Genomic DNA, 26,468 nt, shown 5'->3' on the forward strand with positions numbered 1-26,468 from the left:
GAAGGCACCAGAGATTGACACGTGCCAAAGAAAGATTTATTATGGTCGTTAGTATATTTATGTATATTATTATTAATCAATTATATATATACACACAAAATACATATTTTACTATTAAATTAGGATGAACGTTTAGTATTTGGTATCGGTATCGAATTTTCAGTACCGATTTTTTCGGTACCGAATGGTTACCCGCATTTTGACGTTTTTGATACTGCTACTTTCGGTACAGTACTGGTATCGAGCTCATCCTTACTATTAAATTTCTTTTATTCATTTTCTCTAGCGTACACTTTAATAACGGTATAGCTTTTCGTGCTTTCTGTGGTTCATAAAAGTTGTATTTTGCTCCGTGAGCCCAGTACTATAAGCCCAATATTAGAAATACCAAAAAAAAAAAAAAGAAAATTCAAAAAGAAATGGTTTTATAATAAATCCAAAAATACATGATTAAAAAGTTGGGTCTTTTCATCCCTGTGAGCTGTGAGCAGACGGCCAATAACCACCTGCACATGCCAACCGGGTTCTTGACTGACGACCTGATTAGTTCAAGATTCTTCTGACTATTTACTACTGCTTTTATTTCAATCATCACTTTCACTATCTGATTTCATCCATTTACCATGCCTTCACGAAGAAGAACGCTTCTCAAAGTCATCATCCTCGGTGACAGCGGGTCAGTTCGTTTTTAATCTTGATTTTTATTTTATTGGGGTTTTGTGCTTAATTCGAGTTGTGAATCTTGATCTGGGTTAGTTTTGTTGCAAAGGGTAATAGTTCGATTTGATTCTTGGTTAAATTGATTAACAAAGTTTGAATTTTAAGTTTTTAGAATTGATTTAGGTTTATTGGTTATTTTAATTTAATTCATTTTTTATATGGATTGGTGGGAAATAGTTTATATGAATTTCTATCTTGTTTAAGTATAAACAATCATAAATCTGTGTTGTTGGCAATTTTCCCTAATTTTGTATCTAAATTTGTTGATATCTTGTGTGATACAGGGTTGGAAAAACATCCTTGATGAATCAGTATCCTCTTATTATACCTAAATCTATTAGGCTAGTTCATTCATTTTGAGCATATACCTTAAAGGAGATTTTGAGCATCCTTGATTTTTTTTTTTTTTTTTTTTTTTTTAACCACCACAAGTGGCCTAGTGGTGGAGTGACTTGGGTTCTCCAATGGAGACCCAAGTTCAATTCCCATTAGTGCCACTTTGGTGGCCACCGACACCCGCTTTAAAGCCGGACCGAGGACACTCGAGGTCTCGGGTTCGAAACATGTTTCTTACCCCTCTTTGATGGCTATGGGTATTTGCCGCCAGGGATCCTTGTCGGGTGGTGAACTGGGAAGGGAGATCCCTTCCGCGGTCAGGGGTACCGTGCAACTACCCTTTTTTTTAAAGGAGATTTTCATGTTTGGATGTGTGATTAATGGTTGGGTTGGGTGAGTGATTACGTTAAGAAAATCGGTTATTTAATTATCAGATCCTCATTTTCCAACTTGGAGCAATCACTTAGGCCAGGGGGTGTGGTATACCGCCCCTGGCCACCTAGGACATTTTAGGGTGAAGGGGCGCCTTCGGGGGTTCATCAGTAGGTTCAATTTGAGTAAAAATGAGGTGACACTTCCTTATTGGTGGGTTCAATTAGGAGTGCCCCTCACATCCTTAGACCATGTGTAGTGAGATGGGAAGATAATGCCCCCACCCTTGGGCGTTTTGCGCAATGTGGCGGTCCAGTCAGCAATGGGGCGTTTTTTCTAAAATGGGTGTAGTGGTATAATGCCCCATCCATTGATTACCCAATTATTATTTTTTTTAATTAAAACTAATGAAGAAATGGGTGTAGTGGCGTGATTGGCCAAAAAAATCTTGATCCGGCATTTAATTTGGCACACCACTACGGGTGGTCTTATAACAAACATCCAAACGCCCCAAAATGAAATAGAAATGGGGACCTTGAAGAACATATTGTGATCTGTGGCAAGTGTTGGGGATGGTTTTTGTTGCCTTAAGTATTTAACTTTAGATATGTAAACAAGAAGTTTAGCAATCAATACAAGGCAACGATAGGTGCTGATTTCTTGACAAAAGAAGTCGAATTTGAGGACAGGCTCTTCACTCTGCAGGTTAGTCATCAATTATGCCCGCTTTGCAATCAATATAAACTCATTTGTTCCTTTATGTTCAATCTCATTGTTGTGTCCCTCGTCATACTTTTCTTCTTTGTTCTTTAAATGATTTCATTGAATGTGTTTTTGTGTTTAAGCACCGCGTATGACAACTCAACTTTGAATGTATAGTAATACTATAATCTAAAAATATGTCCTCAATCTCACTTAAAATTGCCATATCAGCACCTACGTTTAAGCAACTCACAATCACCTGTAAATGGATCCTTGCATATCTGTTGATTTCTTTTCAAACCTAAACACGTGGTCAAACTTCCGCTCTTGCAGATCTGGGATACAGCTGGACAGGAAAGATTTCAGAGCCTTGGAGTTGCGTTCTACCGCGGTGCGGATTGCTGCGTTCTTGTGTATGACGTGAACGTGCAAAAGTCATTCGATAATCTCAACAATTGGCGCGAAGAATTCCTTATTCAGGTATGCTAACAATTCGCAGATCAGTTTCAAAGTTTTATAATCTGTTTCTAGAACTGACGACGGGCTGATAAATTGTTGCAGGCGAGCCCTTCGGATCCGGAAAATTTTCCGTTTATAGTTTTGGGGAACAAAGTTGATGTAGATGGTGGTAACAGTAGAGTGGTACGCGTTTTGACTGGGAATTTGAAGTTGAAAAACTGGCTTTTTATTGGTCGGTTTTGCGTGTTCTGAATTTGTTGGTTGGTTATGATGATAATTAGGTTTCTGAGAAGAAGGCGAGGGCTTGGTGTGCCGCAAAAGGGGACATTCCGTATTTCGAAACATCCGCAAAGGAGGGGATCAATGTTGAAGAAGCTTTTCAAGTCATAGCTAAGAATGCCTTGAAGAATGGAGAAGAGGAAGAAATGTAAGTTCCAAATTAACCCTTTTTGAGGATGCGCGTGCGCACACACACTATATTATAAAAGTAAAAACATTTATGTTACAAAATTGATTCTCCCTAAAGGTGGTGATCGTGCTAGGTTGACGGGTTGAATTAAATCAAGAGTTAAATGTCATTTTAGTCCCTGTGGTTTGGGCCATTTTGCCAGTTTAGTCCAAAGGTTTCATTTTTCGCCTGTGAGTCCAAAAAGGTTTCACCGTTGCCATTTTAGTCCACTGGGTTAACTTCATCCATTTTTTTTGTTAACGAGAAAGGCAATTCGGTCATTTTATATGTAATTCTGTTAACTAGAAGGGTAATTCGGCCATATAAAATGACCGAATTGCCCTTCTCGTTAACAGAAAAAATGGATGAAGTTAACCCAGTGGACTAAAATGGCAACTAAAATGGCAACGGTGAAACTTTTTTGGACCGACATGCGAAAAATGAAACCTTTGGACTAAACTGGCAAAATGACCCAAACCACAGGGACTAAAATGGCATTTAACTCTTAAATCAATTAATGAACCTGAATATACCCGTATATTTATACGTGTCAAAGAAATCAACCTTAATCTGGACACATTTAAATTCATGTAACCCATTTATCTAAACAAGTCAAATGGGTTAACGGGTTGTAATCAAGTAGTAAATGGGTTGGCGGGTTGACTTTATTAAAATATATTTTTTTATTCCAATTTTAAACAGGTTAAATATTTCAACTTGAACACGACCCGTTAATTAAACGGGCTAAAGTGGTCAACATGGTCATAAACACGACCTGTTTAATAAAACATGCTTTTTTTTTTTAAATTACATTCTGTCACGTTGGTCATCAAAATATGTCCCTTATATTGCAAAGCAAGTACATTCTTTGGAACAAAAAGAGCAACGTTTATAGTAACCGTGAATTTTGACTAACCAAGTGCCTGATTTTGTTGTGGAACTTGAAGATACTTGCCGGATACCATTGACGTAGGAAGCACGAGTCAACAGAGGGCATCTGGATGTGACTGCTAGAATCGATTACCATTCTTTACAAACTTTGTATCTGTACGACGTTACTAAAAATATCTTTTGGTCACTTTATGTGCGTGGATGGTTCGACTGTAAATTTGATTTGAAGTTGTTTTGTGTGATATTATTGCAATCTATTTCTTCAGTTTAAGATGTAACAAGTGTAGCTGTAGTGATGCATTGTGTTGCGCATTCAGCCCAAGCATTGGCTAAGAGGGTTGCAGCCAAGTGCAGGTTATATGCATCCAGGGTCGGGTGTTGGTGGGTTTTTTTTTATTATTTTTATTTTTTTAATAGTTTAGTGTAGTTTTGCAAATCGCATATACATCCACGAGCCTACAACTGACTGCTACGGTTCTTACCGTTCTCTACCTAAAATTGTTTATGAACTTAATCTAACAAAAAATAATAATAATAATAATAATAATGAGTTTTTTCATGTTTGATATCATTTTGCAATTGGGCATTCGACAACCACCAATTTACATACCATTTATACCACTTAGAACATCTCAATTCTCAAACACTAGATAGTTCAAACGCTCATCAAAACGTCATGTCAGTCGCCATGTCAGATTAATTTCACACACCCCTGAACACTTATTATATCTCCAACACTACATTATTTTTAAAATCCCATGTATTATACATATAAGCACAGAGACGTGTGTGTGAGAAAGATGTAAGAGTGGGCCTAAACAACTTTGGCACATTTGAAATTCCCGACCGATGTGAAGCAAACGCCAAGCACTGCATCAGTAGGCGTTTGTTTTAGAGTGTTTGGATTCCGGACATGTGCCACGTAAACACCGGCAGAGATGTACTTATAAAATTCTCGTGGTCCTTTAATTTTAAAATAAGAAGTTTTTTTCCTTTTGTTGCTGATAGGGGTGCAAACAAGCCGAGCCGAGCCCGAGCTTGACCAGGCTCGAGCTCGAGCTCGATTAACTTATAAGAGCTCGGGCTCGGTTCGATTCGAGCTTTGTTTTCAAGGCTCGAGCTCGGCTCGTTTGTATTTTCTCAAGCTCGAGCTCGGCTCGGGCTCGGCTCGTTTATTATCTATTAATTGGTATATTAAATAAAAATAATATAAATAATAGACTTTTTAGGCTCGCGAGCTCGATAAGTGAAGCTCGGGCTCGTTTACTAAATAAGCTTAGTTTTAGGTTCGAGGTCGGCTTGTAAACAAGTTTAAATAAGCTCGGCTCAACTCGGCTCGTTTACACCAAGGCTCGATAAGGCTCGACGAGCTGATGTGAGTAAAATGCAACATATAAATTACATCAAATGAGGCATAAAACTAACCCTTTTTAAGTACTAATGTTGGAAAAAGTGTGCTTTTGTCTTCCTTTTGTATTTTCAGGGTTAAAAGAGCTTAAATGAACAAAAGAAGCAAAAATGCAGCCAAATCCAACATAAATACAAAGAAAAGGAAGAAACATGGCATGCCCGACTCCTCGACAGCATCTCCCAAAGCAAAAGCAAAAACAAGAAGAAAGCTGAGCATGGGGCTGTGCCCAGCTGAGCATGGGGCTGTGCCCAGCTGAACACGGGGCTGTGTCCGGCGGACACGGGGCGTGTCCAGCTCAACACGGGGTCGTGCTCAGCGAGCACGGGGCAGTGTCCAGGATGGTCAGCCCTGGCACAAAAGACAAAGTGGTAGAAGCTTCTATTGCCCACCACGGGGCCGTGCCCAGCGGACACGGGGGCGTGGTCAGAGTGCTGCAGATGCATTTATTGTAATTGCGAATTACAATTAATGAAGAGAGAGAGTGTCAGACGGGCACGGGGCCGTGTCCAGCGGGCACGGGGCCGTGTCCAGCGGACACGGGGCCGTGCCCAGGCTTCTGTTCAGCCTATAAATAGGAGTGCTTGGCTTCATTTCAACTCATCCCTTGGCACACCACCTCTCTCACACTTCATCAACCACCCACCACCACCATAACACCATCATCCACCACCATCATCCATTGTCCATCGTAGAGTGTGTGAGTCGTCTCGGGATCCAAGATTGATCGTAAGAGTTCTTGACAATCAAGGCCATGTTTGCCTAAGTCTCTTACATCACTTGGTGAAGACAAGTGTTTAGTATAATACTTTTTATTTTTAATCTTTTGCACTTTTTATTTGTTTTGTATTAATGACTTTAATAACTAGTTACTTATGTTGAAGGTGATCTTTCCTTATCGTTTGTCCGTGGTGTCTTGGCATTATTTTACTGTCTATATAAAATAAAAGATTTTCACCATTCATATCTCCACGGTCTATATGGAGGTATGTTGGCTACCTGGTCGGGGGTTAAGAGAACGGTTTGGTAAGGGTCTTGCCCTTGTTCAGCGTTTAGAGGTCCTGCTTGGGACCTGGGTCAAATTTAGTAGGATCTCCTTCAATGCCCATAGGTATTGGATGGCGGGGATCCAAACTCTTTGACCCCCTCATAAGTTAACTACTATTAATACTATAACCCGGCTATTTAGGACTGTATCCCTGCTGACTCAGACTACTTAGCCGAGGGTAACGTCACCGCCAAAAGCGGGGCCTAGCACAATTTGCATTAATAACTTAATTCATTATCTTTCAATAATCCGACCCTTTAGGATTGTATCCCTGCTGACTCAAACTACTGGGTTGAGGGTAACGTCGCCTTCAAAAGAGGGGCCTACTACAATAACTAAGATAATCTCTTAAAAAGTGCAAAAGTGCGAAAATAATCAAAGGTTATACTAATACACGTGTCGGATCCAAGTGATTCATCTTGTCTATCTGTTTTTACTTTATTTTTATTTTCAGCATTTAGTTAGTTTTTATTTTTCTTAGTTTAAAACATTTTTCTAACCTTTTTTGATTTGATTAGACGTTGAGGATAAACCGGTATTAAAAGCTCTTGTGTCCTTGGACGACCTCGGTATCTTACCAACACTATACTACGTCCACGATGGGTGCACTTGCCCATATGTGTGTTTAGTGTTAGTGAATATCGTGTTTTATAAATTTAAAACTTGGCTAAAAGTGTAAAAAGGGGCTTAAATATATATCTAAAAATATAACACACTTCACGCACATCAAGTTTTTGGCGCCGTTGCCGGGGACACAAGGATTTTAAGAAAGCTTAAAATCGACGGCCTAATCAGTTTTTCAAAACCTTTTTAAAACGCGCGCATATTTTTCTGCATTTTAGTTTAGTTTTGCATTTACAGTAGCCTGAACACGGGGCCGTGCTCGCTGAACACGCCCCCGTGCTGCATATTTTTAGAGTAGATACCCAGATACAGAGTCTGAACACAGGGCCGTGCTCACTGAACACGCCCCCGTGCTCAACGTGACCAGTAACTTTAATTAAAACGCCCAGATACAGACCCTGAACACGGGGCCGTGTTCACCAGACACGGGGCCGTGTCCAGCTTCTGTTTCCGTCCTTATTTTTGTTTTCTGGTCCCGAGACTCAGTTGTGATCTGTTGAGTGATTCTTATGGATCAATACTCAAGAGGTTACAACTACACCTATGATGAGGATGATTATAGGGGTAATTATTGCACTAATTGTCGTAACGCACGCTCGGTTCAATATAATAACTCATATCAACCATCCAATTCATACAACTACTATGAGGAGCCCAGGTACGAGCCATCAACTTCATACACATCCTATGAAGACCAAAGGTATGAACCTCCTCCCTCATACTCATATTTTGATGAACCAAGGTATGAGCCTTCATACTCATACTTTGAAGACTCAAGATATGAGCCACCACCTTCATACACTTATTATGAGGAACCATGGCGTGAACAACCCACCTCATATGAGTACTATGAAGAACAAAGTTTCGACCCTTATCCATCATATACTTACAATGAAGAACAATGGTGTGAACCATCTACTTCATATGAGAATTATGAGGAGCCAAGGATCGAACAACCGGATTCAAGCTTTGAGGATCCAAATTCTTTCAATCTCACCGAAGTGACCAATAGGATATTAGAACACATTAAAACTATCGAACGTTGCATAAAAGAATCTCGCGCAAGGGAAGAGGAATCCCGCGCAAGAGAAGAGCTAAAAAATGATAATAACGTAGAGATAGTTGAAAGTATAAAAATGGAAGAAAAAGAAAGTGAAAAACCGACACATGAGTTAAACAATGAAAAAGGTGAGTCCGATAATGTTAAAATTCATAAAGAGTCTAATTTTGAAGAAATTAATCTCTTGTCACCTTCTTTTGAAAATCATTGTTTAGTAACCCCTCATGCTAAGTTTTTAAAAGAGTTAAACACTAATACTAAAATTGGAGACATGGTAAGTGTTAAGTTAACTAATGATCAAACCTCACTAATAAAAGAAGATCCTTTTGAAATTAACATTACACCGGTTCCATATTTCTTTCAAAATTCCTTTATTAGTAATATTACAATTGATAAAGATCTTTGTGTTAATTTAATGCCAAACTACATTTTCGAAAAATTAAGTATTAGTGATTTTTCTCCACTTCAAATACCCATTTTTCTATCTAATCGGAAAATAATAAAATCAATCGGTGTAGTTGAGGATATCTTGGTTCAAACAAATCAAATAGTAATCCCAACCGACTTTGTCATCCTTGATGACGCTACTCTAGTGTTGGGACGGCCTTTTGTAAAAACTCATGAAGCTTTGAAAAACCGGAAATTCAACAATCTACCTCTTCAATTAGGGGCATTCAAAAGGAGCATAGATCTTGAGCGCTCAATGAAATATCCTTTTGGCAATAATGACCCCCTAATTGAAGATGAGCCTGAACCACCCGATAAGGAGGGTCTAGCCAAGGACCGTTATAAACGTGGCGCACCACGGAGGCATTCCGCGGAACTATCCTTAGTTTTAGATTAGTTTAACTTTTATGCTTTCTAGTTTAGTTTTAATTTGCAGGAATAAAACACACTCGGGATGGTGAAGGATACTAAGGGAAGCTTGAACCAACACCCCATGCGCAAAAACAGAGCCTCTCGACAATTTTTCTTCATTACTGCAAGTTCAGCACGGGGTCGTGCTCACCCAACACGCCCCCGTGCCCAATATATTATTATATCAATTTATATGCTGTTACGTCTTCCTATTTTCTTTCTAAGCACAGAAACTCCAGAAACCAGTAGTAGCGTACTAGGGTAAACTAGGATACTAGTTTTGTATATATGAGAGAGAGAGGGGGTGGTTCAATATAGAACCAGTTTTAAATAGAAAACCACATAAGCATATGTACCTATTGCTATAATGAACACACCTCTATACAGAGGGTCGTTCATAACATAGAAGGAGATTAAGGCATGCTTGTTCAAATTCTTGAGCAGTTCTGTTTCGTCTAGATCATTTTTTGTTACTAGCCGGCGAACAAAAAAATAACAGTATTGTTTTCACATCCACATTTGATCTCTACCTTTGTGTTCCTTATACTAATTAATTTGTAGAATTTGTTTTATCTTGAAGTAGCACATTAAATAGAAGCAATAGTTCTTTTAGAAATATGCAAGAAAAAAATGGAATTTTAGGGTGGTTTAGAGTGTTTGGTTCATTAATTTTTTTGTTTTTTAAATTGAGCAGTTACAGTCCAATTGTAGCACGAAGAGGGGCTCCTCCACCTATAATGCCAGCTGTCATGACTCCAGGGGGACCTTTGGATCTTTTTACTGTATTATTCAGGAACCGTATCATTTTTGTCGGTCAGCCCATCAACTCACAGGTAGCTCAACGGGTCATACCACAGCTTGTTACACTGGCCACAATAGACGAGAACGCAGATATTCTGGTGTGATTTCATTTCCTGATAAGTCATATACATATTTCTTATGCATTTTAATCTGTTAAATTGTTACTAAAATATGCGAATTGTCGTTCTTTTCTTACCTAGGTGTATGTAAACTGTCCCGGTGGGAGCACCTATTCTGTGGGTAAAAATCGAATACATGGCTTAACATTTTCTGTTTGTGAAACTAATGACAAATATAATGTTTGTCATTGATGAACAACAAGATTAAGCATTAAATTTAACTTCTTTATATCTTGATTTTTTCTTTTTTTCAATCTTTTAATATTTAACTTCTTCTCAGATTAAACCTAAAGTCGGTACAGTGTGTTTTGGAGTTGCTGCAAGTGACGGGGCACTTCTTCTTTGTATGAAATGAAGACCGGAAACTTATAAACTACCGAGTCTAATACTAATTCTAATTAGCATGCCATCATGCATCATCTTTTATCTTCTTATCAATCACTATGCAGAAAATCGACATGATGTATGCCGCATTTACCGGCCAACCACTAAAGAAAGTGCAACAATAGACAGAGAGGGATCGTTTCCTATCTGTTTCCGAGCAGTGGCGGAACTAGAAGAAATATTCAGGGGTATCCCAAATTTTTTTACGATACATTTATAGAACATAATTTTTTTTTACCTGCATTACAGGGCGGGGCCGATCCTGAAAATTCAAGTGCCCTGAGTGAGCCAAAAAAAAAGGCCCTTAGGCCTTACCGAATTAAATTTTATAAACTAGTTTTTTTTAAGTTATTAGTATTTAGGTTAACGAATCACTATTGAGCATATCACATTTGGGTTAGGCTTTATGAATTAATATTGACAATAAGTTTTTAGATATTAGATTGGGCTAGACTTTATGAATTAATATTGGCAATAAGTTTTTAGATATTAGATTGGGCTAGGTTTATTTTTAATTTTTAGATCGAAATTAAACAATTCAAGAACTCAAGAAGAAAAGAAATAAAGAATACTCACAACTCACAATCACAATTAGCACAACAATCTAATACACTATTTGGTTATTATTTGGTTATTTGGGCTATCATTTTTTTTGGGCTAATATAATCAGTATTATTTGGGCTTGATTTCAGTTTGTAAATTTTTTTTTCAGGGGTGTCCTAGTACTCGTTGAGGGGTGTCCTTAGTATAAAAATCGAAAAAAAAAATAAAATTTTACACTACCGGAAAAAAGTTGAGCCGTAGCCCGTGCTACGCCCCAACCTACATTAGGTCCGCCCCTGTTTCCGAGGTACTGTTCATATATCGTGTTAAACAGATTCAACTTTTATTTGGTTTCAGATATGCGTTTTTCAAATTTTAGAACTTTTGGCATTTTTCAAATTTTATTCTGCAGGCGTTGGAATTTGGACTCATTGACGGGATACTGGAGACTGAATATTAGATTGATTGCATTCCGCTATCATGCATGATCTATTATAGATGATGTGTCACTTGTCCCTTTGGTGATGTGGCATGCAACATGAAGTTGGAAATTGTAGATCTTTGGATCTAATGCTGCGAGCTTGATTTAATCAACTCTTGATTTAATGAACGGGTTAGATGGATTTGGAAACAAATAAGTAGCTATTCTCATCTAGAAGAGTTCTTAAGTTTGAATCTTGTTTCCACGGTTCCCTGCTATAACCCTCTTGAAGACTACCTGTCCAACCCAAAAAGCGATTTATTCGATACCGTTGGTTAGTAGTGTATTTAAAATGATAGAAAATGGAAATCTTAGTTGATAGGTAAGCTTTAGTAATTTGAAAGTTCAATCTTTCACTTAACTATGTGTTTGATTATGAAGCAAATGATAACATCAAATTAAATATATATATATATATATTAAGCCCATTAAGTGTAACTACCTTGCAAATCCATCTCCACCGTCGGATCATGCTGAGATTAAATCTGAGCCGTTTAAACTCACAAAAATAACCGCTCTCATGGCGGTTCAGGACGGTTATTTACGGGTTTTTTAGCTGGTGGTTACTTCCACTTTTTCCTCCCCATGATCTCCATAAAAAATAACTATTGTGTTGGCAGTTCAAGGCAGTTGTTGATGGTTTCCTTATTCCCATGATCTCCACAAGTTCCTACAAACTTGGGTGGTGTTCTCGATTCAGTTTACAAGTATTGTTATATAATGTACCCCGCAGCAAAAAAATGGCATTTTCAATCCAATGTACAGTGAACAGATTCTCCACAACCTCATCCCTGGGTTGTTCGGTTCCTGATTTACAGATACAAGTATCACCATTAAAACATTTGTCTTTGTAATGATCCTTCATAAACTCTTCACCTCCTTAATCGTTCCTTCTTCCAATCATGAAGGCAGAGAATCATCCATTTGATTTACACCCAAATTGAAAAAACTAGGGTTCATGCAGGTTTGAACAATGATCACGATTGCATCCAGACGCCATTCATCTCAACTTAGCAAGGTACTTCACGCTTATTCGTTTTCAGATTTTTGTTTCTTTAGTTTGTTATTCTTCGGTCTATAAGGTATTCTCTCGATGATTTGAATCAATCTCACTCGGAATTTGGTTTTAGTCATGCTTTCTTAGATTTTTTTTGGTTAAATTCTTAAGTTTTTTCATCGTTTCTGATCATTATTACTATTATGCTTAATACGATTTCAAGTGGCTTAGTCCATTCCTGTTATTTTATTCATCAATTCTGATTCTTGTGAAAATTTGATCTGAAAGTGATGAAATGTTTGTTTGATTCTTGATGAGTTAACCATATATCATATGTAATTTAGTGAAAAACCTGTGATTTTGTAAGAAAATATTTGTTCACAACATGGAATCTGTTATATATGTAATCAACTCAAATGGATACAATGGAAATTTATGACTGCAGACTTGCCCTCATTCTACAGTCAAGGTGGAAAATTTCAGAAGATTTGCAATTGGTCCATTTCATCTCCAATTGGTAATTAATTAATTACACTTGATCTTTTTTATACTTGTGGTCACATTAAATTGTTATGCACCCGCTTTATTACCCTCCTAATATTGGTTTTCCATTAGGCACAATTGAAGCACCCATCTTTGATAGACATGCTAATAATCATGCTCTCAAGGCGATGAAGTTATGTGATCAATCAAGGTGGTGATGACGTGCGAAACAAGAGGTCCATGGATTGAGTACGTGCTCGAGTCCATCTCCCACACTACATCCTCAATTTGCTCTCGCTTTAGAACTATATTGGGAATTTGTATTCAATTTTGCAGGCCATGTCCACTTTGCTTAAACCTTGGAACTAATTTTATTAGGACATTAATGTTGGAAATTTGGTGAATGGATATTTAATATATTTATAATTTAATGAAATTATAAATATTAATTAGAATCTTCATGTGGTAAATAAAAGAGAAACTCTTGAGTAGAGGTTCTTAATGACATTTAATTAGTTTTATTAGAGTTTTTAAGTCTCTAATTAAGTGAGTAATTAAGTGATTAATTAAGTGAAACCTTTCACTAATCCTTAAGTCTTGTACAAATAGTAAGCTATGGGTTTTCTTTTGTTACAACAAGAATAGGGTAATGTTTTATACATGAAGAATACTAGTAGTAGTATGAACACTTGAACACCAACTAGAGAGATGAGTACTCTCTACTTGTTTCCACCACATGAGTTCAAACACTACAATTACGGATGTAACTTTGGGCCGGTGAGCCATCTCCGGCAGTACAGACTGCTTCGGCTGTTGTACCCTGGGAGACAGACGCGTCATCTTTAGTAGAGGCGCGAAATCTGTTTTAAGGGAAGCGTGTTGAACACGTGCCTCAACCAAAATCGTCAACGTTTTAGTGTGCTCTTTGTTGCAGTCAAGGAGTATTTTTCAAGACTCAAGATGATGAATACTCGAGTCTAGGATGCTATCAAGTGCGCGTGAAGGACCCACCAGAGATGCGGCTTGAATCAAGATTGGTATATATAATTATATTTATATTCTTTTATTTAGTTATTGCAACCGGTATTGTACAATGATATTTCCTACGAATAACAAGAGTCTCGTTATGATATATTTTGTAATTATATTTTACAAAAGGTGAACCTATTTCCTACAAACTTAAAACAGATTTCATGAGATTGTTGCTACAATCTTAAAACCTTATTTATAAGGATTTTGGGTTCACAAAAGGATTTATAATATATATATATATATATATATATATTAAAGATTATGATCTTGTAAATATTTTCTTTTGGGAAATATGTGTGTGGTACAACTTGTTGTGTTTGGATTTCTTGAGATTGAGATACAGTCTTAAATCCTATACCGTGGTACAAAACGAATGGTTTTGGTTCAACCGTTTGGTTTTTAAACGATTTTGGGAATCGTTAATTTTTCTAACTTTTGTGTTAGATCGGGTTTATTAGTGTAAACCATACGTTTTTTGTAAACTTTAAATTCCCTAACATGTGTGTTAGACCGGAATTGTTGGTCTAAACCATATGTTTTTTGTAAACGTTAAACTCTCCTAAGTAGAGTTTTTTTATTACTTTAAATGTCACACCCCCAAAATCCACCCGCGGAGTACCACCGCTTGGAGCCGTGACATGACCAGGATCAAGCCACCAATCATATTGAACATAGCATTTAAATATTAAAAGTAATCAAAACAACCCATCACAATATAATTGGTGTTTATCAAAATGTAATTTGTGTAGCGGAAGCATAAGTATGTAAACCCAATGTAAATCATAAGTTCAATTGTTTAAACGTTTAACATGGCATCCACGATCCATGTCCCACAACGACCTGCTCCTCCCTGTGCAAACTCCATATGTACCTAAGGTCCTGCAAGGCATGCAGCAGAGAGTCAACAACTAGTTGAGCGAGTTCACAGAAAGTAAGTTCGAAATAGCAATAATCGTATGTTCATGTAGTGGGGGCTTCCCATGTATGTATGTACTAATAGTGGGGGTTTCCCATGATTATATTTATTACTAGTGGGGGCTTCCCATGTTTATCCTTACTAGACTATTTGCAACCATGTGTTCTTCTTAGCCCGAGAACAGAAATACGTACAAGGTCACGTAGGTTTTACGTGAGTGCCCTTCCCCGAGGACAGTGGTACGCGTGGGGTTTACGTAGGTTGTACGTAAGTGTCCTTCCTACCCGGAAGACAGTAGTAGGTATGAGTTTACGTAGGCTTTACGTAAGTGTCCTCCCGACCCGGGAGACAGTGGTAGATACTAGTTTACGTAGGTTTTACGTAAGTGTCCTGACTAACCTGAGGACGATGGTATATAGTCTAGCAATAGCGTAAGTACGAGTAATTATCCAATTCAAATCCTCCAACCCAATTCCCAACCCGGGAATCCCATGCCTTGGCTGTGTGAACTCACCTTGGTTTGCTCGGCAGATACACAGGAAAGTTCAATCAAGCTATATGGTGGTCAACCACGTCCTACCATGGTTACCATACAAATTAGGTTCGTATTCAAGTAGTGCACTTATATTCTACACGTATTCTAACAAGTTGTGTACAAGTATTGATCATGGCATATACATGAAATCATGGCAGTTCCACAGTAATATCACCTAAACAAACGAAGTCCAAGTATGCGGCCAAATCAGTTGGGCTCGCACAGTGAAAGTCCAATAGTGTTCAAGTGTTCACGGTCTCGAGTCGAGACTAACGGTTTCGAGTCGAGACTAGTCGGTCTCGAGGTGTACTGGTTTCGGGGTCTTGAGTCGCAACAAGGATGTCTCGAGTCATCATGGTCTGGTCGAGACTACACGGTCTCGAGTCGCAACCGGACCCGGTATGGTGGTCTCGAGTCGAGACAGTGGGTTCTCGACTCGCAACCCGTGTCGAGATCAGGAATGTAACAGATTTCCTTAATTGCAGCTCCCTAAATTTCGTAACAATTGCAAACATGTTTGGCAGTTTCAAAATGGATCAAATCAACAAATTTAATTCAGAAATCAATCATATTCATACAAACCTAATCATCATCAAATCAAGAACAATATTCATAACATATTATCATGATTCATATACTTGATCACTAGCATGCATACTAACATAACATCACACAACCATCCGAATGATATCATATCACAGCTGATTAGTAAGCTTTTGGTTAACAATCATCTTAACATAATTCGAACAACATATAATCAACCGATTACTTGCAAGCCGTCCGATTTACATGAACATTACTAACATGGATACCCTAATGTAATCATATACAATCAAAACATCATCTATCAAAGCAAACAACATCAAACACTAACCGGTTGAGAGAATCGATCTGGGTCAAGAGCTTCGAAGGGTGTTTGCCGTCGGGTTCGTGAGGGAGGGAGAGAGAGAGCTAGGGTTTTGAGTGTGTGAGGATGTTTTGCAAAAAGTATGTGAAAGTTACTAACACCCTAGTGTTATGCGTGTAAGGTGGGTGGGCCGAGCCCTCCATTGGGTCGCCCTTAGTCCGTGTACAAAGGTAAGGCCCGAATGGGCTTGTGCGATCGGGTGTGAGTGGTGTATTTGGGCCGATTGCATACATACATACATACAAACACAAATCAAACATAACATTCATTAAATCAACAAGGTTCACATAAGCACGTAACGTTACACAAAGTAGGTTCGAATTACGAGTTGTCACATTATCCCCAACTTAAAAGAAATTTCGTCCCGAAATTTGGTACGTACTCACTGAGGAAGCTAGTTAAGTTGCATGGTTTTCCTGGGGTGTCACATCCTCCCCCTGTTGATCTGGAATTTCGTCCTGAAATTCCGTGGTAGCTTCAGCCTCAGTAGTGGTTGTACTGTTCGCGAACAATTGGGGGTACTTTTCTTTCATCTGATCTTCGCGTTCCCAGGTGTACTCTGGGCCACGACGGGAGTTCCAACGAACTCGAACAAGAGGGATTCTCTTGTTCTTGAGGACCTTGACATCCCGGTCCGTGATTTCAACCGGTTCCTCGACGAAACGCAACTGCTCGTCGATAGTGAGTTCCTTCAGAGGAACTCTGAGGGTCTCATCTGACAGGCACTTCTTCAGATTCGACACGTGGAAAACATTGTGAACTGCACCGAGTTCAGCTGGTAGGTTTAGTCTGTAGGCTACTTTGCCTATTCTTTCTACTATCTCAAACGGTCCGACATACCGCGGATTGAGCTTGCCCCGTTTGCCAAAACGAACCACACCCTTCCAGGGTGAGACTTTAAGTAAAACCCGGTCTCCGACCTGAAATTCCAATGGCTTCCTACGCTTATCCGCGTAGCTTTTCTGACGGTCGCGAGCTGCCGCCATGTGTTGTCGTATTTGCGCAATCTTTTCCGTGGTGTCCGCTATAAGTTCTGGACCCGTGATCTGACTATCCCCCACCTCTGCCCAACAGAGAGGTGACCGGCATTTACGCCCGTACAATGTCTCAAATGGAGCGGCTTGTATGCTGGTGTGATAACTGTTATTGTACGAGAACTCCACCAAAGGGAGATGCTTTTCCCAGCTGTTGCCGAAATCGATAACACACGCCCGAAGCATGTCTTCTAGAGTTTGAATCGTGCGCTCAGACTGTCCATCCGTCTGAGGGTGATATGCTATGCTCATGTCTAGCTGTGAGCCAAAAGCTTTGTGCATTGCTTGCCATAGTTCTGATGTGAATCGTGCATCGCGATCCGAAATGATAGAGGTGGGCACCCCGTGCCTGGAGACTACTTCTTTCAAGTATATGTCTGCTAGTGTGGAAAACTTGTCTGTTTCTTTGATTGCCAGGAAATGAGCAGACTTGGTGAGTCGATCCACGATCACCCAAATAGTATCGTTCCCACGCTGGGATCTAGGTAGGCTTGTAACAAAATCCATGGAAATTTCCTCCCATTTCCACTGTGGTATCTTTGGTTGCTGAAGTAAGCCTGCTGGTTTCTGATATTCTGCCTTGACTCTTGCACAGGTCAAGCATCTGCCGACATAAGTGGCAATGTGGGCCTTCATGCTAGGCCACCAATACGTCGTCCTGATGTCGTGGTACATCTTATCCGAACCTGGATGTATCGAGTAACGAGATTTGTGAGCTTCATCCATCACAAGTTCTCGTAAACCGCCATATAGTGGGACCCAAATACTCCCTGTTACATAGTAGGCGCCGTCTTCCTTCTGTTCTAATCGTTGCCTTGAGCCGCGTAAGGCTTCAGCCTTGACGTTTTCTGGTTTCAATGCTTCTACCTAAGCATCTCGTATCTGTGTAGGAAGACTGGATTGGATAGTGAGCTGCAAGGCTCGTACACGCCTAGGGGTAGTATCTTTCCGACTGAGGGCGTCAGCCATAACATTGGCTTTGCCTGGATGGTACTTGATGGCACATTCGTAATCATTAAGTAACTCGACCTATCGTCGTTGACGCATGTTCAATTCCTTCTGCTTGAAGATATGCTCAAGACTCCTGTGATCGGTGTAGATAGTGCACTTGGTACCGTACAGGTAGTGTCGCCATATCTTAAGCGCAAAAACAACAGCTCCCAGCTCTAAATCGTGCGTCGTATAGTTCCGTTCGTGAACCTTGAGTTGGCGCGAAGCGTAAGCAATGACCTTGTCGCGCTGCATTAACACACATCCAAGACCCTGGATGGATACATCACAGTAAACCACGAAGTCGTCTGTGCCCTCTGGCAATGCGAGGATAGGTGCACTGCAAAGTCTATCCTTTAAGTGCTGAAAAGCGGATTCCTAAGTATTACCCCAACGGTAGGTGACACCCTTCTGTGTCAGTAGTGTAAGCGGCTGTGCAATCTTTGAGAAGTCTTTGATGAATCGCCTGTAATAACCCGCCAATCCCAAGAATTGGTGTATTTCCGTTGGTGTACGCGGTGCAGGCCAGTTCCTGATCGAATCTACCTTGGATGGATCAACATGGATCCCATCCTTGTTTACCACATGGCCTAGAAAATGGACTTCACGAAGCCGGAAGTCGCATTTTGAAAACTTGGCGTACAGTTGCTCCTTTCGAAGGAGTTCTAAGATAAGCCGTAGGTGCTGCTCGTGTTCCTCCTGACTCTTGGAGTAGATCAGAATGTCGTCGATGAAAACGGTGACGAACTTGTCAAGATAGGGTTTGCACACCCTGTTCATAAGATCCATGAAAACTGCAGGCGCGTTCGTAAGCCCGAATGGCATGACTAGAAACTCGTAATGGCCGTAGCGAGTTCTGAATGCTGTTTTGGAGACATCCTCCTCGCGGACTCTCAGCTGATGATACCCTGACCTCAGATCAATCTTGGAGTAGTAACTCGACCCTTGCAACTGGTCGAATAAGTCATCAATACGCGGAAGAGGATAACGGTTCTTCACCGTCACCTTGTTCAGTTCACGGTAGTCAATGCACATACGGAAGGTACCATCCTTCTTTTTCACGAATAACACTGGAGCTCCCCAAGGCGAAGAGCTTGGACGAATAAAGCCCTTTTCCAAGAGCTCTTGTAGCTGCTTAGAGAGTTCTTCCAACTCTGATGGAGCTAAGCGATACGGTGCACGTGCTATCGGTGCTGCTCCTGGTGCTAGCTCGATTTGAAACTCGACCTGGCGATGAGGCGGTAGACCAGGTAAATCTTCAGGAAACACTTGAGGAAAATCGTGAACTATTGGAATGTCTTCCAATTTCTTTTCCTTTGCTGATGCATCAGTAACAAGTGCCAGAATGGCAGTGTGGCCCTTGCGCAAACACTTCTGAGCCTTTAGAAAAGAGATGATGCCAACCACAGCACCACTCTTGTCGCCTTGAACTTCGAGAGGTTCCTGACCAGAACGAGGGATGCGAACAATCTTCTCTTTGCACAATATCTCTGCGTGATGTTGAGATAACCAGTCCATACCGATGATGATGTCGAAACTACCCAAAACTATGGGCATGAGATCGATGGAGAAAGTCTGACCCGCGAGGATAAGATTACAACCCTGAACTATGTGCGTGGCCTCTAGACTCTTACCATTAGCTAATTCTACAACATGCTTGGTGTTTAGAAGTGTGGGTGTACGTTTTAACATTTGGCTAACTTTAAGAGACACATAACTTGTATCCGCACCCGAATCAAACAAAACAGTAACATAAAAGTCGTCGAGAAGAAACTTACCCATAACTACGTTGGGATCATTCCTTGCGTCGCCCTAACCCAACACGAAAGCTCGACCCCTAGCTTCATTGCCATTATTGTTCCCACCGTTGTTACCATTGCCCTGATTGTTGTTGTTGTTGCGATTCTGGTTCTGGTTCAATTGAGGGCAATCACGTTTGAAATGGCCTTCAGCACCACACTGAAAGCATCCCCTGTTGCCTCGCTGTTGCTGCTGTTGCTGGTTCTGTGGGGCTGGTAGTTGCGGTTGCTGGTTCTGATTCGCAGGCCGTGGGCTCCTACAGTCTTTGGCCTCGTGGCCCATCTTGAGACACCTTTGGCAACGACCCTTGTTGCACTGGCCGCTGTGGTGCCTGTTACAGTTGTGGCACTTTGGTTGATTTCCCTGGTATCTTCTCTGCCCACGACTACCAGAAAACTGCTGACTGGGACTCTGGTAGTGGTCAGTCTTCTGCTGTTGAGCCTGAGACTGAACTGTCGCTGAACCCTTGCTGGAATCCCCTTCCCACTTTCTTTTGTTGTCACTGGGGGTAGCAGGAGTAGCGGCTGATGTGGTAGCAGTAGTAGCGCTGATACGTTTCGGTAGCTTGTCCTGATCCACTGCCTGATCAGTGAGACGATGAGCGAGTCGCTGAATATCCTGGATGTTGTCGAGATTAGCCGATGTCACGTGGCTCTGGATTTCTGGCGCTAAACCCTTGAGATACAACTCAATGCGCTTAATTGGAGGGTCCACCATAGTTGGACACAAGATAGCCAGTTCGTTCGACCGTTTCGTGTAAGCTTCGATTTCTGACCCCGTCATCTTCAGGTGATAAAGCTCCACTTCCAACTTGTGGATGTCATCACGCGTGCAGTATTCTCTCTTGATCAGTTCCTTAAAATCGTTCCAAGGGGTGGCGTTAGCAGCTGCCAACCCTAGGAGTTGAACTTGCGCGTTCCACCAAGTTAGCGCAATCCCTTCCAACGTGCCAGTGGCGTACTTGACCCTGCGAGCCTCAGGGCATTCACACATCTCGAATACTGACTCGAGCTTCTCAAACCAATGGAGTAGTCCCACTGCTCCTTCCGTGCCACTGAACGTACTTGGACGACAGTCCATGAAGTTCTTGAAAGTGCAAACAGGTTGCGGTGCGTGTTGACCTATTGTGTACGAATAGGACAAGGTTAGACACAAGAGTTGGTTTAGGTGTGTAGGACCTAAAGATCCTAGTGTGAGTTATAACTATAGGATATACCTCCTGCTTGTGCGGCTGCAAGTGCCGCAACAACTTGTTCGTTAATGAGAGCCGTCAACTGGGCTTGAGTCATGTTAACACGTCCAGACATGATCTTCATAGTAAAAGTAGCATAGGTGAGAATGGTTCGCGAGTAGTGCGATGACAGAAGAGTGTAAGCACATAGGTATTCTCATACAATAGTGTCACGTGTATCTAAGCATACTATGAGCAAAGTTCTATGTAATCTAGCAAGTAGGCAATATATACATAAACCATATTACCTAGGATGTTGAGTCTTGCACGTGGAGCGAAGCGTCGTTGTGGATCGTTGAGAGCACTGTTTTGGTTATAGTCTGGTTTTAATAAAAAAAAACGTTTTCCCTTTACTAAAACCGAGTTCTCTATAACCAATGGCTCTGATACCAATCTGTCACACCCCCAAAATCCACCCGCGGAGTACCACCGCTTGGAGGCGTGACATGACTAGGATCAAGCCACCAATCATATTGAACATAGCATTTAAATATTAAAAGTAATCAAAACAACCCATCACAATATAATTGGTGTTTATCAAAATGTAATTTGTGTAGCGGAAGCATAAGTATGTAAACCCAATGTAAATCATAAGTTCAATTGTTTAAACGTTTAACATGACATCCACAATCCATGTCCCACAACGACCTGCTCCTCCCTGTGCAAGCTCCATATGTACCTAAGGTCCTGCAAGGCATGCAGCAGAGAGTCAACAACTAGTTGAGCGAGTTCACAGAAAGTAAGTTCGAAATAGCAATAATCGTATGTTCATGTAGTGGGGGCTTCCCATGTATGTATGTACTAATAGTGGGGGTTTGCCATGATTATATTTATTACTAGTGGGGGCTTCCCATGTTTATCCTTACAAGACTATTTGCAACCATGTGTTCTTCTTAGCCCGAGAACAGGAATACGTACAAGGTCACGTAGGTTTTACGTGAGTGCCCTTCCCCGAGGACAGTGGTACGCGTGGGGCTTACGTAGGTTTTACGTAAGTGTCCTTCCGACCCGGAAGACAGTAGTAGGTATGAGATTACGTAGGCTTTACGTAAGTGTCCTCCCGACCCGGGAGACAGTGGTAGATACTAGTTTACGTAGGTTTTACGTAAGTGTCCTGACTAACCTGAGGACGATGGTATATAGTCTAGCAATAGCGTAAGTACGAGTAATTATCCAATTCAAATCCTCCAACCCAATTCCCAACCCGGGAATCCCATGCCTTGGCTGTGTAAACTCACCTTGGTTTGCTCGGCAGATACATAGGAAAGTTCAATCAAGCTATATGGTGGTCAACCACGTCCTACCATGGTTACCATACAAATTAGGTTCGTATTCAAGTAGTGCACTTATATTCTACACGTATTCTAACAAGTTGTGTACAAGTATTGATCATGGCATATACATGAAATCATGGCAGTTCCACAGTAATATCACGTAAACAAACGAAGTCCAAGTATGCGGCCCAATCAGTTGGGCTCGCACAGTGAAAGTCCAATAGTGTTCAAGTGTTCACGGTCTAGAGTCGAGACTAACGGTTTCGAGTCGAGACTAGTCGGTCTCGAGGTGTACTGGTTTCGGGGTCTCGAGTCGCAACAAGGAGGTCTCGAGTCATCATGGTCTGGTCGAGACTACACGGTCTCGAGTCGCAACCGGACCCGGTATGGTGGTCTCGAGTCGAGACAGTGGGTTCTCGACTCGCAACCCGTGTCGAGATCAGGAATGTAACAGATTTCCTTAATTGCAGCTCCCTAAATTTCGTAACAATTGCAAACATGTTTGGCAGTTCAAAACGGATCAAATCAACAAATTTAATTCAGAAATCAATCATATTCATACAACCCTAATCATCATCAAATCAAGAATAATATTCATAACATATTATCATGATTCATATACTTGATCACTAGCATGCATACTAACATAACATCACACAACCATCCGAATGATATCATATCACAGCTGATTAGTAAGCTTTTGGTTAACAATCATCTTAACATAATTCAAACAACATATAATCAACCGATTACTTGCAAGCCGTCCGATTTACATGAACATTACTAACATGGATACCCTAATGTAATCATATACAATCAAAACATCATCTATCAAAGCAAACAACATCAAACACTAACCGGTTGAGAGAATCGATCTGGGTTAAGAGCTTCAAAGGGTGTTTGCCGTCGGGTTCGTGAGGGAGGGAGAGAGAGAGCTAGGGTTTTGAGTGTGTGAGGATGTTTTGCAAAAAGTATGTGAAAGTTACTAACACCCTAGTGTTATGCGTGTAAGGTGGGTGGGCCAAGCCCTCCATTGGGTCGCCCTTAGTCCGTGTACAAAGGTAAGGCCCGAATGGGCTTGTGCGATCGGGTGTGAGTGGTGTATTTGGGCCGATTGCATACATACATACATACAAACACAAATCAAACATAACATTCATTAAATCAACAAGGTTCACATAAGCACGTAACGTTACACAAAGTAGGTTCGAATTACGAGTTGTCACATTATCCCCAACTTAAAAGAAATTTCGTCCCGAAATTTGGTACGTACTCACTGAGGAAGCTAGTTAAGTTGCATGGTTTTCCTGGGGTGTCACATTAAATAAGAGTTTTATGTTACTTGATTAGAGTTTTATACTCGTTGTAGGGTCATGTTGAGGATGTAAGGCGGCAAGTCAACGAAGCCGTTCAGAATCACCACGTAAGATACTCCAAATGTCCCTTCTGATTTAATGGTTTCCTTATTCCCATGATCTCCACAAGTTCCTACAAACTTGGGTGGTGTTCTCGATTCAGTTTACAAATTTTGTTATATAATGTACCCCGCAGCAAAAAAAATGGCATTTTCAATCCAATGTATAGTGAACAGATTCTCCACAACCTCATCCCTCGGTTGTTCGGTTCCTGATTTACAGATACAAGTATCACCATTAAAACATTTGTCTTTGTAATGATCCTTCATAAACTCTTCACCTCCTTAATCGTTCCTTCTTCCAATCATGAAGGCAGAGAATCATCCATTTGATTTACACCCAAATTGAAAAAACTAGGGTTCATGCAGGTTTGAACAATGATCACGATTGCATCCAGACGCCATTGCCACTGCTGATCCTCCTTCATCTCAACTTAGCAAGGTACTTCACGCTTATTCGTTTTCAGATTTTTGTTTCTTTAATTTGTTATTCTTCGGTCTATAAGGTATTCTCTCGATGATTTGAATCAATCTCACTCGGAATTTGGTTTTGGTCATGCTTTCTTAGATTTTTTTTTGGTTAAATTCTTAAGTTTTTTCATCGTTTCTGATCATTATTACTATTATGCTTAATACGATTTCAAGTGGCTTAGTCCATTCCTATTATTTTATTCATCAATTCTGATTCTTGTGAAAATTTGATCTGAAAGTGATGAAATGTTTGTTTGATTCTTGATGAGTTAACCATATATCATATGTAATTTAGTGAAAAACCTGTGATTTTGTAAGAAAATATTTGTTCACAACATGGAATCTGTTATATATGTAATCAACTCAAATGGATACAATGGAAATTTATGACTACAGACTTGCCCTCATTCTATAGTCAAGGTGGAAAATTTCAGAAGATTTGCAATTGGTCCATTTCATCTCCAATTGGTAATTAATTAATTACACTTGATCTTTTTTATACTTGTGGTCACATTAAATTGTTATGCACCCGCTTTATTACCCTCCTAATACTGGTTTTCCATTAGGCACAATTGAAGCACCCATCTTTGATAGACATGCTAATAATCATTGTGACAACTCGTATTCTAGACGTTCTTTGTACTTTCAATGTGACTTACATTATGTGATTATGTGTCGTGACTAGTTTCAATAGAATACTACGAGTTTGTGTGTTGATTGTTATTGGGGACTTGTCCTTGGCCCAAACCCTTGGAAACCCAAAGAAAACCCTACAGGATTAGAGGCCCAACCCTTGCCCATCTCGTTGGTAGTTTGTCATTTGATTTCGGCAGCCCAAGTGAATGGGCTTAAGCCCATTCAGGCTGAAGTGTTAACCGCCCCCAAACCCTTATCAATTGAAGTGTATGTATTACGTTCTTGCTAAATACAAAACTCAAAAATAAAACCCTACCTTTCCCAAGTTTGCGTGCGGCAGGAGACCCCCCCCCTCACTTTTCCTTGCGTGTTAACCTTCTAGAGCGTCTTGTTCGTTTGTTGGGTTAGTGTTTTATCCCTGTTTCACTTATATGTTTATATTATACGCTATATGATGTTGTTATGAATATGCATCCGACGAGTGTTCTCCTTGCTTTTAGTTTGTGTTGATTGGTGTCGATATGTGCATGTAATCAAAGGTGTGATTTCCTGGGTTAATGTATGTCTTCATTATTAGATGTTCAGATGATTGTATGTATTGTATATGATGTAATTGATATTGTTTATTGCATGTCATAAGTTGGTCCAATGACCCCTTGAGGTGTGTAGCAAATTGTCAGCCATATTTATTAATAAGATTTTCATGCATTGTGTGTCATGTTGAGATTAGATCTCATGAAATAAGTATTGTCGGCTAGTGCACATGATCACCTCAGCATAATTGACTAATTGTTAGAATGCATATGTCCATGTGAATAAAGCTGCACCTACTACTATATATATATTGGCTCAAGTAATTGATTCTTGTGGGGGTGGCTTGACTTTTGAGTAATAATTTAATCAATCAATTGTGAGTTGGGCGGCACACATGAACAAAGGAATCAAACTGTGTATATGTCGTAATGATTGGTTAGGCATGGAAACTCATAGTAGCTAGTAATGATAATTGCGGCCCAATGAGCATTAGCGGTCCTATAAGACTTGGGGGTGGTTGATAGATGTCCGACCTTGTGACCCCATTATTCTTGTCCGAGTTTCTTATGCGTGGATTATGGTTCAAAATTCTAATACCATCTATGTCCGAGTTTTAGAAAGGACATGAAGTCCGAGTCTTGAATGCACATATAAGGATCCGACTTCTTGTTTAAACACAAGGACCCGACCTCTTATTGATTAGTGATATGAGGGATGTCCGAATTTTAATAACCTATGACCTATGTCCGAGTTTTATACCTACCATATAGTCCGACCATTGAATCTTAAGCATGATCCTCTGTTAACTTATGCATGTAATCCTGTTAAGCATGTAACTTAGTTAAACATGTAAACCATTGATAAATTGCTAGGTTGTTAACCCTAATTGTTGGTCAACCTTGTTTATTAACTAGTACTGTTAAGTTATTATTCCCGTTACGTATGTTAACCCTGTCAAGT

General features: G+C 40.2%; 1 protein-coding gene and 1 pseudogene across 1 annotated transcript; both read left to right on the top strand.

The window, feature by feature from the left end:
- Window positions 1-456: 456 nt before the first annotated feature.
- On the top strand, window positions 457-4,206 carry LOC110930311 (ras-related protein Rab7). The gene is made up of 7 exons (XM_022173599.2): window positions 457-676; window positions 1,005-1,031; window positions 2,034-2,133; window positions 2,464-2,610; window positions 2,692-2,772; window positions 2,871-3,016; window positions 3,985-4,206. The coding sequence occupies exons 1-7, from the start codon at window positions 624-626 to the stop codon at window positions 4,049-4,051; spliced, it is 621 nt and encodes a 206-aa protein (XP_022029291.1). The 5' UTR covers window positions 457-623; the 3' UTR covers window positions 4,052-4,206.
- Window positions 4,207-4,223: 17 nt separating this feature from the next.
- Window positions 4,224-11,445, top strand: LOC118485061 (annotated as a pseudogene).
- The last annotated feature ends 15,023 nt before the right edge of the window (window positions 11,446-26,468 follow it).

Source organism: Helianthus annuus, chromosome 12 (genome assembly GCF_002127325.2).
Source record: "Helianthus annuus cultivar XRQ/B chromosome 12, HanXRQr2.0-SUNRISE, whole genome shotgun sequence".
Lineage (NCBI taxonomy): Eukaryota > Viridiplantae > Streptophyta > Magnoliopsida > Asterales > Asteraceae > Helianthus > Helianthus annuus.

What these genes read in the sequence shown, in the direction of transcription:
- LOC110930311 (XM_022173599.2), top strand. Translation starts at nt 624, where the DNA reads ATGCCTTCACGAAGAAGAACGCTTCTCAAAGTCATCATCCTCGGTGAC. An exon ending in ATCATCCTCGGTGACAGCGG is followed by an intron (nt 677 to 1,004) that starts GTCAGTTCGTTT and finishes TGTGTGATACAG; the next exon opens with GGTTGGAAAAACATCCTTGA. An exon ending in ACAGGCTCTTCACTCTGCAG is followed by an intron (nt 2,134 to 2,463) that starts GTTAGTCATCAA and finishes CCGCTCTTGCAG; the next exon opens with ATCTGGGATACAGCTGGACA.